General features: G+C 35.0%; 1 protein-coding gene across 2 annotated transcripts in view; it reads left to right on the plus strand.

Moving 5' to 3' along the window:
• The window catches only part of FAF1 (Fas associated factor 1), a 499,303-nt gene that overhangs the window by 297,430 nt on the left and 180,257 nt on the right, over positions 1 to 21,616 (plus strand). For both annotated transcript variants that reach the window (XM_082834106.1, XM_082834105.1), the window contains exon 8: positions 15,882 to 15,968. In XM_082834106.1, the coding sequence (XP_082690232.1) occupies positions 15,882 to 15,968 (87 nt within the window). The remainder of the gene's footprint in view (positions 1 to 15,881; positions 15,969 to 21,616) is intronic.

The following is a 21,616-nucleotide window of genomic DNA, read 5'->3' on the forward strand; positions in this document are numbered from 1 at the left end:
AAGACCTGATGCAGCCAAAAATGAATAAAATAAATCGATAAATCTTTAAAAAAAGAAAAATTGTGAAAATAGTTAATATCTACAAAGTGCTTAGATTGGTACCTGTAAGTGCTATTTGAATGTCTGCTAAATAAATTAATTAAATTCATATATTTTACTGCACATTGAGTACATATAATTCTTTAACCACTAGGATCCCAATATTTTCAATAAAACTTCATGATGCAAAGATATATTACAACTCAAGTCAATGTCTAAAAATCACATCTTAAATATGTGTTTTATAAGTATCTTCCAGTGTGATTATTAAATTGAAAAGAAAAAATTTTTCTTTTTTTCTGGAATGAGATGGAATGGGTAAAAAAAAGTAATTTGTTTCATTTTCAAATGTTCATATGGTTGATCTTTAGAAACTAAGACTTTTGTTTAGTGCAATGGGTACTGGTGTGATACGGTAGAAAAAACACAGATTGTTAAAGTTGGAAAGGATAGAGTTCAAATCCAGGTCTGCCACTTTAATAAAGTCATTTCTGTATACACAGGGTTGATGTGAGCATGAAATGTAGTAACACATGTAAAGTGAGTAGATCAGTGCCCGGGCATTCAATAAATGGTAGTTGCAGCTGTTATAATTGTCTCTTCTCTACCCTCCTAATACTTTATTGATATCTTTATCCTTATAATTATCACATTGTACCATGAATATTTGTTTCTGGGTGTGACCCTCACGGGGCTGTGACTTTCTTGAAGGCAAGAATATTATCTCTATCTATCTTTGTATCTCTCCTGCAGAGGTTGCACACTGACAACTACAAGACCGTTTTGTCTGGCTACGAGTTTTTGTCCCAGAGTGTTTTAAATTTGAACTGGTTGCCAACATTTAAAAGTTTAAAAGCTTCACATTTCAAGACAAAACAAAGCAATGCAGGATTCCTGGCTTCCGGCTTTTCTCAAAGAATCAAACTTCTAGCAATACTGAACCCCAGATTTTCCATAGCAGCAATCAGCTGTTCTGGAGTAGCAGCTACCTCCTTCAAGAGGCATGCTGTCTGGTTTGCCAGAGTCCCCATCACTCCAATATTACCTCCTTAAAACTAAGGCTGAGGGGCTTCCCTGGTGGCGCAGTGGTTGAGAGTCCGCCTGCCGATGCAGGGGACACGGGTTCGTGCCCCGGTCCGGGAGGATCCCACATGCCGCGGAGCAGCTGGGCCCGTGAGCCATGGCCGCTGAGCCTGCGCGTCCGGAGCCTATGCACCGCAACGGGAGAGGCCACGACAGTGAGAGGCCCGCTTACCGCAAAAAACAACAAGAAAAAAAACAACTAAGGCTGAATGCCGTTTGCCCATCACATTTCACTCGTTTATGTTTCCTCTCTGGCTACTCTAGACACTTGCATATGAGAAAGCTTGCTCTAGTGACAGGGTTTGGAACTTAGGAAGTGCTCAACAAATGTTTGTTGAATGAATGAAAGAACCATAAACATGCACGTATAGAAGGTTTACCAGATTTACTTTAAAATGTCGAAGGAGATATGGGTCTAGCTGTACTTTAGCAACAGCTATTCCCATCATCTTTTTCAATATACAGCATGAGGAAGGAATGGTTATGTTGGGGGGCAGTCAGAGAATGATGCTCTGAAATAACTGGCTTTCATTGGATGTGATTACTAGGCTACCACATTTTCAAGAATAGACACCCTCAAATTTATTCACTACTAGTGTAATGCAATGAAACATGACAAAAAATAAAATATGGGGACTTCCCTGTTGTCACAGTGGGTAAGAATCCGCCTGCCAATGCAGGAGACATGGGTTCGAGCCCAGGTCCAGGAAGATCCCACATGCTGCAGTGCAACTAAGCCCGTGCGCCACAACTACTGAGCCTGTGCTCTAGAGCCCGTGAGCCACACTACTGAGCCCACGTGCCACAGCTACTGAAGCCCACGCGCCTAGAGCCCGTGCTCCGCAACAAGAGAAGCCACCTGCAGTGAGAAGCCCGCGCACCGCAACAAAGAGCAGCCCCCGCTCACCGCACCTAGAGAAAGCCCGTGTGCAGCAATGAAGACCCAACACAGCCAAAAATAAAAAGATAAATGAATTTATTTAAAAAAATAAAATATGATCAAATGCACTTGCCATTTATTTTGGAATGCATGACAATATCTTTTCACTTAAGCAAAACATACAAACAACACCCAACTGTGTTTGAAGACAAGGTATCTTTGATCAGAACTCTGAAATATTCCTTTGAGTTAGCTCTTAGTATAATAAACTTTATTAATTTGTACCTGACAGTAATTTGGTATTTATGATTATTTAGTCTAGTTGAACTGATGCATGTCTGTGAAGGAGGGGTTAGCCAAGTAAGTGAAAAGTATGGGTAACAGTTCTTTGGTAAGGATTGGGGGGGGGGGTAATGGTCTACTGGAAAACTAGTTTTAGTTTTGGGGGGAAGTATCATAATCAGTAAAAAAAGAGAAAGTGCCTCAGGGTCCCATAGGTTTCTTTTTGAATCCTGCTTCTGCTATGTACTTGGAGAATTTGGACCCTCATTTGCATTTTCTATAAAGAATAAAAACTGCATTGAAGTTGATAATAAGAATTAGAAAATATATATATGTATGTAAAGCATCTGACAGAACCTTTGCATTTCATGTTTTCTTTGCCTGGAACACTCTTTCTGGGATTTGTACCTTCTCAATCAGGATTCAACCCATCCAAAGTAGAGAATGACTGGGAGGAGTAGAACTTAACCTAATTCTGAAATTATCTTGTTTATATATTCATATTTCTTTTTTGTCTCTTTTCGCACCCCTCCCCCCACCATACACCTACTATGTAGAATGAACGTAAGCTCCATGAAGACAGACACTTTGTCTTTTTAGTCATGTCTTTTTAGTCACTACTACAAAATAGTGCCTTCCTCTAGTAGACACACTCAATAAATGTTTGTTGACTGGCTGGACAGCTGAATGAATGCTCATGAATTATTAGCATTCAGTGAATGTACTTGTTAAACTTAGACCAGGTGTATTAGTTGCTTATACTGATAAGTCCAGTGAGAAATTCTTCTAGCACTTTGTTAACAGTACATTATGTATTTCTTTTAAAATATATTTTACTGTCACCCTAATTTTTAGCACTAATAAAGAGATGAAATGGCTTTTGTAAGGAGGCAAAAGTTTTATATTTAATTCTTTTTTTTTTTTTTTTCTTTTTTTTTGTTGCGGAACGCGGGCCTCTCACTGTTGCGGCCTCTCCCATTGCGGAGCACAGGCTCCAGACGCGCAGGCCCGGTGGCCATGGCTCACGGGCCCAGCCGCTCCGCGGCATGTGGGATCTTCCCAGACCGGGGCACAAACCCGTGTCCCCTGCATCGGCAGGCGGACTCTCAACCACTGCGCCACCAGGGAAGCCCTATATTTAATTCTAAACTCAGTCCTATCTGTAATTTTTTCATTCATTTATTCAGTCATTTTACCTTTAAAATAAAAATTTTACATTACCTTTAAAATAAAAGTCCTATAACAAGTGTATGTGTGTTGTAAATAACAATTCATTCATTTTCTTCCCAACTAGATTTGGTTCCTTAAGGGAGTGTAGAAATCTGTATCTCGTCTACTCCCCACTTTCTTTGCTGTATTTTAGTCACTTAAGTAATAGATGCTCAGTAAGAACTTATTGAATCAATAAGGGACTGCGTATGAGACTGGTAGTGGCTGTAGCATCCCCTACACCTGTCTTTCCAGCTCTGCTTCTATGACTGTTTTAGGGACCTTGGCCCAAAAGAAGGAATTAATTTTGAATCATCACACACTTAAATTAAAAAAAAAAAACTGCCAGGTGTACAGGAAACATGTTATTATAGTAACATCTAAATCATTGTAGTCATTCCCAGGTAACCATTTTATATATGAATGCATGAATTGATGAATAATTAGACCCATATAATGTGGCAGCTATGTAAGTTATAAGCTTAAATTTTTAACTAAAGAATATTCTACTGTCTTGGATATTTAATTATTATAATATGTTATAGATCATTATTGCTCTTTTTCTCTTTTTTCAAGTAAGGTATCATTACGTGTATTCTATCATTATTCCTTTAATTATGTGGAATTAGTGCATATAGTTCCTATTAAAAACAATGAAAGAATAAGTATGAAAAATTAATTTAGCACAATATTTCTTCTTTGTGTCTCAAGGACTATAAAGAAATAATGAGTTGAAGCATGTTTAAGTATATAGTATGTATATATAGTATACATAGTATATATAGCGTGTATATATAGTATAGTAAACAGCAGTGGTATATTTTTGTGTTGCTGTATATTCTCTACTTTCTTCATTTTAATCCACTATCCAGTAGGGTAGCTACTAGCCACATGTGGCAATTTAAATTAATTAAAGTGAAATAAAGTTTGAAATCATTTTTCTTAGTCACACTAGCTGTGTTTTAATTACTCAGTAGCCACATGGGACTAGTGTCCACCCTATTGGACAGCACAGATATAGAACATTTCTGTCATCACAGAAAGTTCTTTTAGCAGCTGGTAGGCCATCATATACACAATTCCTTATCCCTTATTTTGCCACATTTACATTAGATTTTTTTGTTTGTAATTTGAAAATGAAGTTTAATATGTCTCAGAAATACTACTTTGCTTAACTTCTTGAAATCTCTTTTCCCCAAAATGGCTATCAACTATATATTTAAAACAATGTTTCTATTTTCCATATATTAAGATAGTCAACACCTGCCATTTTCATCATTATTTAAGACTCTAAATTCTGTGATGAATACAGTTGAAGTAATGCCTTTAGGTGTTATTCACTTTTAAGACAACACAACATATGATAATGTCTCCATGTGCCTTTTTTACCATATACAATGAAAAAAATACTTATTAAATGGTGATTTTTCCCCCCTTTATCTTATTAAGTAAATTATATGGACCTTTTTTATGGAAGCCTTCATAGTTAGAGATGTAAAACAGCAATTTCTTGGTTCTATAGCATGACATAGTTCAGAGCTGAGATTAGAGAAACCCCGTAGAGTTGTTAATACTTGAGGGCATCCCCAACTAGAAAAGTATGTGAATTTAGGCATGGGAGGAAGGAAGGATCTGCTTTAAATTTAGTGTAGGGTCACTGAATCTTAATGATAGATTAAACAAGGGAGGTAGAATAATGAATAGGGGTATGCAGTGTGTAGCACTAATACCAGAAGTCCATGGTTTGTGGCGGTTTTTTAATGTCCTTTCCCATATGGTTTTGAATAGAGTAGGTTATGGCAGGGATGAGCTAAGGAATAGCTTTGTTAATGAATAAATAGGAGTAATTTTTTTTAACAGGAGACTTCAGGCTGTTTATTTAGAATGCCTGCTTATTTGATAAATCATGTGATTAAAATTTTTTCTGATCTTAATAATACATTAAGAGGTGATACTAAGGTATTCCTGTTATTTTCTTTATAAATCAGCTGTATTTTCATTTCAGAGCCAGCCCTAACAGTAAAACCTTTGGGGTGTGATTTAACTGCCTCAATTAAAAGCCAGTTGTGTGGAGCTTCTGAGCATTGGCATCATCAGTCCTTAGTTAGGGTTTAGTGTACAGTATTAGACTTTCGTTCATGGTGTCAATTCACTTAGAAAGGTTTAATTAAATTGTCATTTGGAACCAGTCTCCAACTCTACCTCATTCACCTAAAATTAACTAGGTACGTAATTTTGGTGGTTATCCTCTTATTATAACTTTGCTCTTGGCCAAGGCAGCTACTTTTCTTAAGATATCCTTCCTGCCCTTCCACCCACATTTATCTCAGAGAGAGTAATGCTAAAATTAAGCTGATCTTGGAAAGTAGCAAGTTAAAAGCAGAAAACCTGACCAGACACACTTTTAAATATCTCTCAGGGCTCTTCTTTGGAGACTACTTAATATTTCCAAAAGGAGAGGTTAAGTAGGTTGTCTTTGGTGCCTTGGTTAAGCAGAGGGAAGGGAAATGTAACTCTCCTGACTCCAGGGCCCCAAATGCAAACACTGGCCTAGTTGTTCCCAAACTTTCTCCTTGATGTGGGTGACTTGAATGGTTTATTTTCACTTGATGAGCCACACCCCCAGGCACTTTAGTATTCATGGCAGACCCCCACACTAAGTCCCTTTGTTGTCTTTGTTTTTTGCATTTTTTTGTTAACAAGAAAAGATAAAATTATTAGAGACCTGATTATAGACTGAGGTTCCATTGCTGATGGTTCCCACCACTTTTTTCAACATCTCAGAGAAAGGCAAAAGCCTGGATGGGCAACAGACAGCAGCAAAGCAAACATAAACATTATGTCTGAGCATCATTGTGGTGCTACCAGAGTGGGGAAGGATACACACAGTCTTCGTCAAAATATAAAGATGGGTCTTCACCAAAAACAGTAAGACTGCCAGCATCTGAAAAATTTTGAAGTTTCTATAGAAGCAATGGTCCTTTAAGGGAAAGAAAAAAATTCTTACGAGGAAAGAAGAAATGGATTAAGAATTTTTTAAAATCTGCATTATCATCCTGACTTAGGCATTAACTAAGTGAATGACATTTGCAAGGCAAGTAGTTTAATTTGTCTGTGTATGTGTAAAATTTAAAAGAAAATACAGTTCTGTGAAAAACAAATTAGAGTAGATTAATGGCATTGCCCTACATCGTCTTCCTTATAGATGCAATTTTATTTTAGAACTTAAAGAGGTTGCAAATAAGACAGATATATGATCCGGGTTTCACTTGTGCACAGAAGAGGGGTTCGCAACAGTGCCCAACCGTTGAGAGAGGGAAAACTGGAATAACAAGATGGGGCAAATTGATTTACTGTATATTGGCAAAGTAGAAGCAGCAGGCCCATAGTGTGAATGTCTTCCTATATTTTTATTCCAGACGAAACTCTTATCATTAGTGTTGGGTAGAGACTCAGACGGCATTGGGCAAAAGTATATACAAGGAAGAGCCTTTGCTAACCCGCACACGATAAAGTTTATTTACTGTTTTAACTGTTCTTCTCCTTTTACCTTGATTTATTTTACTTGAAAATTTTTTATCTTGCTATTTCTTTCCCAGCTGTGTGTGACACCAGGAACCCTCTTACTGTGAAGGCAGCATTCAGTCATTGAAACAATAACAAGCTGCTATTTATTCTTGCAGTTGTCCTTCCTCTAACAGCACTTAAAGTACAAAACTGACAGCCTGTAACTGCTCTTCATTGCCTGTTACAGCACAACAGGTATGAAGAGGCTCAGTTACTCTCTTGACAGAGTGTTCACCCATAATTGGTCACTCGTACTCTTACTTGTTACCAGTTAATGCTCACCGTTCAGAGTAAGGGTAATGAGTCTTATGGAAAATTCTTACCCGTTACAATTATAAAAGTGTCAGGTGAAAAAAAATTTTAAAGATAATAACTTTATTTTATAGAAGAGGAAATTCAGGCTCAGAGAAGATATGTCATAGTCATAAAAGAATCTAGACTTTAGAGTCTTGTAGAACTCAATTAAATCCAAATCTCACCATTTACTAACTGGAGTAAACTTAGGCAAATTATTTATTGTCTCTGAGCCTCAGTTTCCTTATTTGTAAAACGAAGATAATAGTACATGTAAAAGTTTATTGTGAGGATATGTTAACATAAAACCTAGTTCCTGGTCTATAGAAGATGCTCAATAAATGTTCAGTTGCCTTTCTCTTTCCTTTCCCTTTCCTCTACTCAGGGTCACTCAGATAGTCAGTGGCACAGCTGAAGTGAACACCAGGTTGTTCTGACTCCATGTACATATCTTTACTTTGAATGAAAATAAAATTTTTACGAAAATTTTCTTACTGCAGAAGTAATAGACACTTAGAAAAGATAGATACACAGAAAATAATAGTCATAATCCCATGATGCAGAGGGAACAAATTTTAACATTTGTTCTATATCTTTTTTTCTGTGCATATATTTAGTGTACATACATATGTACATATACATATATGTATAACTTAATAAACAGAAATGGGCATAATTTTGTAACTTGGTTTTTCTTTAATATTTAACAACTTTTTACATTATTAAATATTCTCCATTGGAGTCAGCAAACTTTTTCTGCAAAGGGCTAGATAATAAATATTTTAGGTATTGCAGGGCATGTGATCTCTGTTGCATCTACTCAGGTGTGCCCTCATGGTAGTACAAAAGCATCCACAGACAGTATGTAAACAAATGGAGGTAGTGGTGTTCCAATACAACTTCATTGACAGAAACAGACAGCAGACTGGATTTAGCCTATTACTGGATATTAAATTTGTGCCAATTGTGTGTGTGTGTGTGTGTGTGTGTGTGTGTGTGTGTGTGAGAGAGAGAGAGAGAGAGAGAGAGAGAGAGATAAGACTGCAGTGAATATCTTTGTAGCTAAATATTTGGCTTACATGTACTATTATGTCCTTAAGATTAACTTGTATACCGCTTCTGACATTATAACAAATGGTTTGTCTACTAAAATTCAGACTTAAAAATCAAAGTACTTCTGGTATACAAGTATTTCTTGGTTTATGTGACCAATTTTTAAAGTTGTACATAAAATTGAACTTTATAAAATGGTTTAAGGTTAAAGTAAAACTCCTTAAAAATGTTCTTATAATTGTTCCAGTTATTTCTAGGATTTACTTTTTTTACTTTTTAAAAAAATATTTATTTATTTATTTGGTTGCTCTGGGTCTTAGTTGCGGCAGGCGGGCTCCTTAGTTGCGGCACATGGGCTTCTTAGTTGTGGCTCATGGGCTCCTTAGTTGTGGCATGCAAACTCTTAGTTGTGACATGCCTGTAGGATCTGGTTCCCTGACCAGGGATTGAACCCAGGCCCCCTGCATTGGGAGCACAGAATCCTAGCCACTGTACCAACCAGGGAAGTCCCTAGGATCGACTTTTGACTTAATTAGTGTTTTACTTTGTGGAAGGACTTAAAAATTAATTTACCTGATTCTAAAAGGGGAAGTTTTAAGAGCATTTAATGAGTGACTGAGTGACTGATGTTTGATTCATTGTGGACAATAAAAAACATTCGCTTCTATGGTATCTATTAGGCCATTGTTGGAAAAACTTTGCTCTTTCACTGTTTCCATAAAGTATAGAGAGGAAATATTGCCTTCTAGGATAAGGTCTTGACTGATTGATATGAGGTTAACCTCCCACTGTTTTTCCTTTGGGTCTTGTTTCAGGTAGCCTATGAGAGAGACCAAAAAAACAAACCAAAAACTGTTTAGTCTTTCCTTTGCTTCAAACAGTTCTCTGGTCTTTAGGGACATTTCCTCAATTCAGCTGATAGGTACAGGTGTCTTCCAAGTTTATTTAGTGTGACAATAGATCATTTATTGTGGATTTGCAGTTTTACTGTAATACCAAATATATATTATAGCCAGAAAGCAATCACACTTAAGCTTAAGGCAGAAAAACTGAAGATTAACACAGATTTTCAATGATGAAGATTATTATTTATCAATTATTTCAGTGCTATGGAGTCTGTAGTGAAGTAGTGCTATCTTTCATTACTTTCTTAGACTAAAAATAATCACTTTATCATCGAAAAAATTACAGCACTTCTAGAATTTCCCTAACAAATCATTATTAACCATGTTCATTCTCAAAAGGACTAGCTACCTTAGGCAAGAGTTCAAAGAACTTTGAATCAGTAAGTTAGAAAGACATGGCTATCTAGGAGAGCCTATAACTCACACAATGCTTCTTAAACTTTGGCTTGGTAAGAATTACCTAGAGAGCTTGTTAGAACACATATTGTGGGGTCCCAGCGTTTCCAGTGCACTAGGCCTGGGACAGGTCCCCTGAATTTTCATTTCTAATAGTTTCCAGGTGATACTAATACTGCGGGTACCACACTTTGAGAACCACAGATGCAGAAAAATAATTGTTCCCATTTGTGAAACATACTCAACCTTGCTCATTTATAAACGTTTTCTTCACTCTTTAAGAGTTCTCTTTTAAAATCCAGGCTTAACCTTTAACTAAAGTTATGAATTAATTTTAATAAATTTATGGCCATTAGTTCAGTTACTTTATGATCTAACATTGCAATTTTTATAACATTTTCACCCACACCAAACTTTTAGGATAGGAAATTCTGAATATAACCATGTTTCTAATGAAAGTGTTAAATCTTTTCCTTGGTAGTTTTTCAGGATGGCTAAAATCCATTTCTAACTATATGCATTCAAACTAGTTTCCGTATTTGCTTAGCTTTATTGTCATCATTCCCAGTAATCTCTTAAGATGCCGGTTGTCAGATTTCTTTGCAGACAAGTAAGAGGTGAAATAAGTTTTTAAAGTATGGTACAAAGCAAAACTTAGTTACAGTTGTTGGAATGAAGAATTCAGTTAGAGCCAAAAAATGTTTTAATAGAACAGAACGCAGCCTAAAGCCTGGTTGAAAGCAACTTCAATTTTACAGTTTTCTTCAAACAACATCCTCATTGTTTTCTGGAAAGATGGTATTTGAGAAAAAGAAATGTCTCGAGTTACTGTTTTTATGAGGAGAGAATTGCTGAGTCTCTTAAATGGTTAATGAGAAGAAGTAATAGTTAAACACTTGAAGCATTGATTTCTGATTTGAATTCTCCAACACAGGCCAGCCCTGAGGGAAGGGGGGAAAAAAAGCTTGCTAATTAACATTTGATTACTGATGCCACCTTCTCATTCCCCTTGCACCATCCGGTTTCAAGTGTTTTTGTTCAAGAAGGATTTTTAGGAGGGTTTTAACTTGCATCATAGTAAAACAAATCCATGTGCAATTGCAACGAGTATACAATATGTTAAAAAAGAAGAAAAAGAAAAGTCCTTAGATATGAAGTATGTGTTCAAAACCCAGTCTGTATCAGAAGTGATTGGTTTCTTAACTATTATAAGTCTTTCAGAGCACCAGTGATTGCTAAGAAACTGGAACTAAGCCTAGTCTGTATGTCTTGTTTAAAACGCACACACACACACAAATACTTATTTATTCAGTGCAGTTATTATTTAGCAAACTCTTAACTGGAGCATCATTTGATGGTGTGAATTACTTGGAGTTTAAATTTTGATACTCTAAAATTTGGATAAGCTCGGGTTCTAATATGACCAAAGGCCTCTTTCTTCTAAGACTGATAAGAGAATGAGTTACATATATGTAGTTTCAGGGTGCTTTTTCGTAAGGGTTGTAATCTGTCATAGTATTCTTAATTCAGAAAATCTAGAAACTAGAGTGCTAACAAATTGATAACTGTTCTAAGCAATTAAATATTTGGTTTCTATTTTTTGCCATATTAAAATATTTGATATGTGAAAAGTCATAGGCCAGATTTCAAAATTTTAAAGATGTTGAAATAAATAAATAGAACTTTACAACTGTATCACTTAGCCTGTAGTATTCTGGCAAAACCATAGCCTGTTTGGTTGATGAAATAGTTATTTGGAAAACCAGTATGACAGGTTTTATTTTTAAATGAGATCTCCTGGGAGAAGAGTATTATTTAGTCTTTTCTTTAAAAAAAAAAAATCTAGACTTTTCAGTGTAATTAAAAGCAAAAACTAAGACTTTTCTTTATCCAAGAAAAAAAATTCACTTAAAATGTTTATTATATCTGTATTTCTTAACTGAAATTATTGGCAATTTTCCTTTTTGATATGTTGTATTAGTCACTCTTTACTATTTTTCTTTCATTTTCTAGTCTTACGGTTTTAAACTTTCCCTCTTTACTTGTTTATCTTAAATATATTTAGCTCTTATTTTCCTGTATCTGGGATTAACTCCAATATTTTCAAAAAATCATAGAATTTTAGAGCTTTGAAAATCAGTAGTGATCTTGTTTTATTCTTTTCGAATATTGAATAAACTAGGTCTCAGGTTCCACCAACTTGCACCACAGTAACAGCAGAATTAGGACTAGAAATCTAGTTCTCTGCCTCTCATTATGCCACAATACCTCAAACTTTGTGGCTTTTCTATAATCAGAATCTGCTTTCACTTGGATAATACCTGAATGAAATTTAAAATTCCCTAAAATGTTTTTCAATAGTGTGACCAATGTTTAGCTCACAACATTTAGCTATAAAATATAGCTGACAAAGTTATCTACCAAGTTTTATATTTTTCAGTTTGAATAGCTACAGACAGCTCATTTAAGGCTAATCTGAGCCTCAAAATTCGGCCTTTAGCAGAGTAACTTCCTAAGAATTTTTTTTCTAAGAAATTCTGATAAAATTTAACTGAAATATAAAACTGTTTGAAAATTTATGGAACTCAAAATTTTGTGGGAGATGAATGTCTTATATAATTTTATTTCGAGCAGGTCATAAAAAAATGATCTTTTTCCCAGTGCTGTGTTTATCATTGAAATTTCCACAATGAGGAAATATGAAGTTTGAAGTGGAGATCATTGCTTACATTGTTTTATTAACAATGAAAACAAATATAAGGAAATAAATCAATACTGCATTAATTCTGTACTATTTCAAGGTAATCTGATTCAAATATTTTTTTCTTAGTCACAAACAACTGTCTTATATGAAGCAATGGGGGAGAAGTGAAACTGTCCTTTTAGAAAATCTGGAAAATAAGCTCTGGAAAATCTATTGTCAATCCAGAACACTTAATCCAAATACAGTATAGTTTGTAACATAATTTTAATGTTCAGCTGGTAATCAAAGCATTTATTAAATTTTTTCAGAACTAATTGAAACATTTGCATAGTTTAGCAGCCTAAAATCTCATAGATTTAGAGCTTAATGCATAACAAGAATTGAAAAGATTATGAAGATTCAGCATAATCTTGAGCCAATGCTGATCAAAGAAAGTATGTAAGACAAAAAGGCCCTTAGGAAATGTTACCCTGTGAAGTGCCACTTGTCCTTAACTGGAATTTAACACAAATCTCTAAAGATGAAACTCCATCAGAAGTAGCACAGTAATTGCAGCTGGGCATGCCAGCTACAGCATCCTAGCCTGTATGTGTGTTCTTTCTGCCTCTCTCAAGTGCTCTTAAATCTCTCAAATCACTCAGTCTCTCAACCTTCCCCCTCGCCTGGCCCCCCTTTTCTCCCCTTCCCTTTAGTCCTTCCTCTCTCCCTCCTCTGTTCCTCCATCCTTCTCTCTCTGAGAAAACTGTGTCCTTCATTTGATTCATGATGACCATAAATTCATCTGCATCATTTTATACTTAGCTATATTTTGTCATTCAGCTTTCCTAGAATACTAATTTTTTAAAAGAATCATTTTTACTTTTGCTTTGTGTACATTTCTGATTTTTTTTCTTCCCTACAGAATTGTCACTTAAAATTTTAATTAAATAAGACCATCAATAAAGACAGTAGAATTTTTTAATCTCTGTTAATAAGACCATTATTCATTATGTGCTTTTGCTGTCTTATCACTTGTCTTTCTTCCATATAATGGTAAAATCTGCCTGTGGTTTCAGCACTGATAAACATGGAATTATTTTTGAAAAACTAATTTGTTTTCACTTATGTTGTTGTTTAGTGATTATGGTTTAACACGAGGTTCTTTTGGCTTACTTTCAGAAACGCTGTGAATTTAGCTTTTCCATCGGAACAATCAAACATTAGCCAAATATGGTTTATGTTGTACCCTCTCAGCCAAGTTCTTTCTGCATTAACCAGTTTATTCTATGACAAGTTGCTTAACAGATGTCATTCTGGGGAGAACAATGAAGCCAAATACTTGTGCAATGGCTAACATTACTCTAACTTTGATCACTTTTGTTCAGCACATCAGTCTGGCGTTGTGCTTTATACCAACATAACACTATAGCCAGAACATGCTTTTCAGGCTTAGAATAGCAAAGGAATGTTATTCATTCAGCGCAGTTACAGATGAGTTAATGAAAGAAGAAAAATACTGTTTATTTCATAATACCGTGTTGTTGTGTTTTGGAATTAAGGTGGAATTTAAAGAATCTCACTCCAGAGTTATTTGTTTATATACTCAACTCATAGTATTTGTGTATATTCTCCAATGCAAGGGTAGCCTTGCCACCTTTCCAACAGATGTAAATATTTGTCCTGCCTTCCCCTCTACCTTCAAAATAGCTGCTGACCCTTGGCTTATCTAGACAACATAATTAAAACTAACTTTAAGAAAGGAATTTTTTGCCTTGAGGACTAAAATTTCCTCATACTCCTTCTGTCCTCTCACTTTTTTATTAATAAACAATAATAATAATATTTTGTGTGTATGGAACACCTTTCCCCCTAGAGCACCAATGTTTAAGCGTGACAGAATAGTCCTAGCTAGTGGAAGTGGTAAGAGGTTAGATTGCATTTGGTTAAATTGTTGGGTTGATAATGACTAATGAAAATTTCCAAACTTGATGTGACTGACCATAAACAAAATACTGCATGGTAGACTGGCCATTGCTAAGAATCTGTGAAAAAAAAGCTGTGTGTTTGAATTGAGTGGGGATCAAGCCATGCCCCCAAGCGCCTCAGTTCTCGTTTACCAAGTCTTTTTTCACAGGTGTACATTAGAGATAAAAATAGATTAAGTTCTGGGTTTTGTTTTGTTTCTTTCTTTCCCCAGTGAATATATTTCTCTCTTTCACTGGAAGGGTAACTTAGATGTATTTATGTATAGTAAACAGTAATGTGATACAAAATGCTGTAATTGGACAACATGATACTTCAGACTTCTGCATTTTAAAAACATGAATGAATGCTGCTTGTTTTCCACATTGAAGTCATTATAGAACTTATTATGTGCAGCATTTCAAAATTAGCTTCATTGTTACAGCAGGGTAGCCCCAAAACTAGCCAGAAGAGTTAGCTAAGGTGGATGATCTCTTCATTCTTACGATTTGATAATTTATTTTATTTGTGAATATGGAATGAAAGAGAATTTTTGTAATCTATTTAGAAAAAAAATCTAAAGAAAGATATGATAATTACTGGGTAAAAGAGTTTAACCTTCCAACACTTTATTCTGAAAAATTACTTACCTCTTCTCCTTTTAAAGTTAAAAGGTATTGGGAATTCCCTGGCAGTCCAGTGGTTAAGACTCTGCACTTTCATTGCTGTGGGCGCAGGCTCGATCCCTGGTTGGGGAACTAAGATCCCACCAGCCGCATGGGTGTGGCCAAAAATAAACAAACAAACAAATAAAGTTAAAAGGTATAATGTTACTTTTGAGAGAAACAGTTTTTTAACTTTACCAGTATTTAAAATAAAAACTATCATTACTATATTTTCTTTTGGGGAAGGGCCTAAATAGCATATTAATGGATGGCTCTCAGCTAATAAATATTCTATTGAAATAGTTTCTAATTTGGAATGATTTCAAAGAAATAACCCTTTGCTGCTTTATTAATAAGTTATATCTTTGAAATGTACATAAAACAATGAAGGAAGCTTCAGGTTTTTCCTTCCACTCCCTTGGAAAAAAAACTAACATCCTTTTCTGTCCCACTTAGAAACTAGAAACGTATCTTTTATTTGAACCATTGCATATCTTGAGTCATTGTTAAAATTAAATAGATTATAAAAATGTATAATTATAAATTAGGTCATGTAGTCTCTCCTACATGAACTGTGTACCTGAAGTTTCTTGACTGAAAAGAAACTTGAAGCCATCCAGGAACATAAAAATAATCAGCGGGGTGGGGTGGGGGGTTGTTTCTTGAACTATTATTTCATCTAACCTTGGTTTAAATTTGGTTTAGATTTTTTAATAAAATTTTTATGATTTGTGTTTTTCTAGTTTCAGATTCTTGTTTTGAATCTCGAAAACAGAGGAAACACAGTGTATCACATAAATTGACTGGCAACTAACATAAGTCATGTGGAAACCCTATTTTAATTGTTCTTTTTCTTTTTATAGGTAAAGAGAAATGTGTATGACCTTACGAGTATCCCTGTTCGCCATCAGTTATGGGAGGGCTGGCCAACTTCTGCCACAGATGACTCCGTAAGTGACAGTTGAGTTGGCAGTTTTATATCCTCCTCTCTCTTTTGCCACTTTCAGTCTAATTGGCAGTGATATTAAGCAGAATCAAATGCTTTGAATCCATTGGAAGAATTTTATAAATCAAATAATGTTGAGGATAAGACGAATTGTAATAATTTGAGTTCACTTGCAGAACTGGTGTCATAAGCCAAGTATATCAGCATTCTCTTGGTAATGTTACAACATCAATATCAGGAACTTGATGCTGCTTAATTTGACTTAAATTTTTCCTTGATTAAAAAAATACAGATATTCAGATATTACTAATGAAATGTCCCAAACACAAAAATTTTTTCCCTAAATTACAGGTACTTCAAAATCAACCTAATCATTTTATTTAATTTTAAAACTGCATCTCCCGTAATTAGACCTGTACTTTAAAAAGTTACTTTTTATAGTTAATATTAATAGCACTCTATTCTTAAACACACTCATAATTTTCACTACCATAAAAAACTGGAAGAAAAGACCTAGTCTGTAATTTTTAACTATTATTACAGCTACTCATAGTAATTTTCCTGTTGTAAATGTTGAAATGTTTCCTATCTCTGTCCTGTTTCCAGCGATTATTATTTTCCAAGAGAGTAAATTTTATCATCTGAGGAGGCCATTTTGGCTACTTTTATCATAATCTTGGTTGTTCTAACCAGATACCCATTTTTCTTTTAAAGTAAAAAATTAGAATGTTTCAATAATTTTGAAGTAAGTCTTATTTTTAAAGTAAATAGGGCTAAAAAGATGTTAAGACTTTGTAAACATCTTCTAACAATAAATACCCAAGTAATGATTATGGCCAAGAGTTTAATTACCTTTTTCTTATTTTCTAGTAAATATTACATTTCTATCTGGATAATAATTACTACTCCTCTCTCAGCACTACCATCATATACTTTAATCTAAAGGAATTCTTTGTGGAAGACAGAAACATTTTTGAACAATCTGTTTATGTAGATGTCACTTGAGTCTAATTATTCCACAATCTAAACACTGTGCCTTTGAAAGATGTTTTATGGATTATGAAACTTTAAAAATAATCAGAAGATAGCAAAATTTGTTTTTTAAGTGAACCCTTCAGAAAAAAATTATTTGTGTATAGGCAGTTACATTTATTTATAAACAACTGATTTTAATATTGACATTATAGTATATCATTAGAGTTATTGGTTGGTTGTCCATGGCTAAGTAGTAAGGATGTGGTTGTTGTTTTTAGTTTGTTTTTTCCCCATTAGACTGATAGAAAATGTGATACATTTATTTTTATAAAATTAAGAGAGTAACATACATAAATGATAGCTTTCTGTTTACCTGAGAAGACGTGAGGAAACCAGAAATGTTCTTAGCATTGTCTAATAACCTGCTACAATAAATAATAACTTTAATAGAAGAAAATAATTAAGATTGAGCATGTCACTTAAATTCTCTGAGTTTCAGTTACCTCACTGATCTGAAGAACTGTAATGAGGATTAGCGATAATATATATATATATATATATATACAGTATTTGCCTCATAGTAGACACTCAGTAAATGAGAGTCAGTATTATAATTAATATTAACATAACTCAGAAAGAGATCACAGGCAGGAATTGACTGGTTTATGTAAATGAAATGGTACCTGAGATTTGCTTCAAAATAACCTCTGGGGTTGGGGAAGTGAGTGGGGATATAGATAAATCCAAATTAGCTGTCTGTTGATCATTGTTGAAGGTGGGTAATGTGTATATTTGATTTTTTTGTACTGTTCTCTCAAGTTTTATGTATGTTTGAAAATTTCTATAATAAAAAGTTTGAAGCAAAAATAATTGTCTGGTTTAAGGTAATAAGGTCCAGAGATGTGGGTCTTAATAGGGTTGGAAATGCCAGCTGCTCTTGGGCTCCACACCTGTAGAAACCAGGCTGAAATAGGCTTATCAGAAGCAAGTTCCAAGAGTGATAGGCAAAATCAGTGAAATACAATAAATTCTTCTGTAACATAGTACCTTATACATTTTAGTTGTTAAAGCATTGACTTGAGTTGGCACTGTCTCACATTTTAATGATCTCACATTTTAATGATCTTTATTTAATTTTTTACCAAAGAGTTCTATGCAATTTCATTACTATGGGAAAATATGGAAAGCATCTAAAACTTACCATATGGAAGTCTGTGATGCTACCTGGTACTATAAGTCATAGCAGACACAAGAGGGAATCTCCATTAAGAAGCTTGATTCTTATTGCCTCATTTTTCATATTTCCACCTTGTCCCAGAACCTGTCAAGTGATGCCTGCCTATACCTCCCCAGAGCATATGTTGCCACATTGGCAGGATGTTGCCTTGAGCTTCATGATTGATACAACAAAGATGTTTAGGGCCAAGCTGCTTTTAATCGGTGCCATAGCAGATCCACTAACTCCAGTGCTTGAGTTTTGGCAAAAATTGCTTATAACTGTAGTCTTTTAAGGAGTTTCTAGCCAAAGAAATGTCATGAAACCTTTCTTTCATTAGGACTATAAAAACTCATAAAGCTGGTGCTTGTAATCTATATTGTTGCAGGCAATGATGGTGTTTTTATACTTATTTAAATCACTCAAGTGGAGGCATCTGCTACAAAATAAGATCGTCCTCACAGCTTAGGGTATGAATTGGGTACAGCTGAGAAATGTCAGCTGTGTAAACAGCCTGAAATGTGTTACCAACAAAAATATAATTAATTTCTTTCCAAGACTATGTGCCATAACTGAATATTTAGGATGGTTTAACTTTCAGAGAAAGCACCTGAACATTTTCTTCCCAGTGCCAGCATAGAGGATTGGTTATAAAGGTCATTAAAAGTGAGGTTAGTTTGTGCTTTTCCTGCTCAGTTGCAGAAATTTGTGTGGCTTTGAATATATAGTAGCTTTAGATACCAGTGGCTTCCATGAATTGATAGAAATATCTTAGATCAAGAAGTTACTATAAGTGGTGCTGGGAAAACTGGACAGCTACATGTAAAAGAATGAAATTAGAACATTCCCTAACACCATACACAAAAATAAACTCAAGTTGGATTAAAGGCCTAAATGTAAGGCCAGACACTATAAAACTCTTAGAGGAAAACATAGGCAGAACACTCTGACATAAATCATAGCAAAATCCTTTTTGACCCACCTCCTAGAGAAATGGAAATAAAAACAAAAATAAACAGATGGGACCTAATGAAACTTAAAAGCTTTTGCACAGCAAAGGAAACCATAAACAAGACGAAAAGACAGCCCTCAGAATGGAAGAAAATATTTGCAAACGAAGCAACTGATGAAGGATTAATCTCCAAAATATACAAGCAGCTCATGCAGCTCAATATCAAAAAAACAAACAACCTAATCCAAAAATGGGCAGAAGACCTAAATAGACATTTCTCCAAAGAGGATGTACAGATTGCCAACAAACACATGAAAGGATGCTCAACATCACTAATCATTAGAGAAATGCAAATCAAAACTACAATGAGGTGTCACCTCACACAGGTCAGAATTGCCATCATCAAAAAATCTGCAAGCAGTGAATGCTGGAGAGGGTGTGGAGAAAAGGGAACACTCTTGCACTGTTGGTGGAATGTAACTTGATACAGCCACTGTGGAGAACAGTATGGAGGTTCCTTGAAAGACTAAAAATAGAACTACCATTTGACCCAGCAATCCCACTACTGGGCATATACCCTGAGAAAACCATAATTCAAAAAGAGTCATGTACCAAAATGTTCATTGCAGCTCTATTTACAATAGCCAGGAGATGGAAACAACCTAAGTGTCCATCATCGGATGAATGGATAAAGAAGATGTGGCACATATATACAATGGAATATTACTCAGCCATGAAAAGAAACGAATTGAGCTATTTGTAATGAGGTGGCTGGACCTAGAGTCTGTCATACAGAGTGAAGTAAGTCAGAAAGAGAAAAACAAATACCGTATGCTAACACATATATATGCAATCTAATTTTTAAAAAAAGGTTCTGAAGAACCTAGGGGCAGGATAGGAATAAAGATGCAGATGTAGAGAATGGACCTGAGGACATGGGGAGGGTGAAGGGTAAGCTGGGAAGAAGTGAGAGAGTGGCATGGACATATATACACTACCAAATGTAAAACAGATAGCTAGTGGGAAGCAACCACATAGCACAGGGAGGTCAGCTCAGTGCTCTGTGACCACCTAGAGGGGTGGGATAGGGAGGGTGAGAGGGAGACACAAGAGGGAGGGGATATGGGGATATAGGTATACATACAGCTGATTCATTTTGTTATACAGCAGAAACTAACACAACATTGTAAAGCAATTATATTCCAATAAAGATGTTAAAAAAATAAGAAGAGCAAGCAAAAAAAAAAGTTAATAGTTTGGGATGGTGGAAATGTTCTAAAATTAGATTGTGGTGATGGTTGCACAACTCTGTAAATTTGCTAAAAATCATTGAATTGAATACACACAAAAAAGAGTAAATTTTATGGCATGTAAATTATACATAAATAAAGCTGTTTTTTAAAGGAAGTTAGTGAAGAACTAGATTAAAATACTTTTTCATTTACGTTTTTATGTTGCATGAGAAATAACTTTGCAGTAACACAGAAGGTGTTTTCTTCAATGTACTTCTCATTAACCTTTGACTTAGCAAACAGGACAAAGAAATAGACTTCTTATAAGTAGATTCTGGTATAATCTTGAGTCTCCTTCAGACCTGATAGACTACAATCTTGACATTTTCAGTACTACTCAGTGAAGTTAACAATCATTTAAAACATTGTTGCCCCATCTGTCTTCAGAGTTAAAATATTTTCTTTGCTTGTAGTTGTACTCTAATGGGATATGGGATACTGTATGAATTGTCAATAACTCTTTCAGTTCCTTTTGCACTCTTTCACCAGGGAAATAGGTATCTAAAGCTTCACCAGTGGGGGAATGTTTTCATGCTGTGACAGTTCAGCTGTGAGAACGAGTAGTTGCGAGCCGACGAAATCTTTTTACACTTTAACAAGGACACTCTTGGTTTCCAGAGAGTGGAAATAATTTTAACACTGTGAGTTATGTCAAGGCACCTTATTATAATGCAGACAATTTGAATATATGTAGCTTTTAAAACTCCAGGTTTTAATAATACTTATACAATGGAAGAAAAATCCTTCAGTTTTTAATACTTTTTTGTTGTGCCCCACCCACTTTTTTCTTTTGAGATTACTAATGGTCTTCTGTGGTTCCATCATTGGCTAAGGAATCTTCATTCAGAATTTGAGAAATTAGGAATTTTAGGACCAAAGGTCTTTAGACATGTGTTAGGAGTCACAAAGCTACTTACTAAATATTAAATATTTTCACATTGAAAATGAGATCATTTATAAACAGAATCATTATACAGTGGCTTTTCTATGAAATAAAAATAAAAAATCATACACATGACTTATTCCTTTGTTTTTTAATTAAAAAGAATTCATGAATGAGGAAATGTCATCTACTTTGATCCTTCTGATGGAGACCATTTTCTCCTGTAACTTCTCCCTGATGATTTGTGTTTGGCAGGTGTCAAATTATAAACATTCCCCTGATACTAAATCCCCACCCTCCACTTTATAGGAACTGCTGTCCCAGTACGGACTCT

Source organism: Leucopleurus acutus, assembly GCF_964270905.1.
Source record: "Leucopleurus acutus genome assembly, chromosome: 2".
In the NCBI taxonomy this organism is placed as follows: Eukaryota; Metazoa; Chordata; class Mammalia; order Artiodactyla; family Delphinidae; genus Leucopleurus; species Leucopleurus acutus.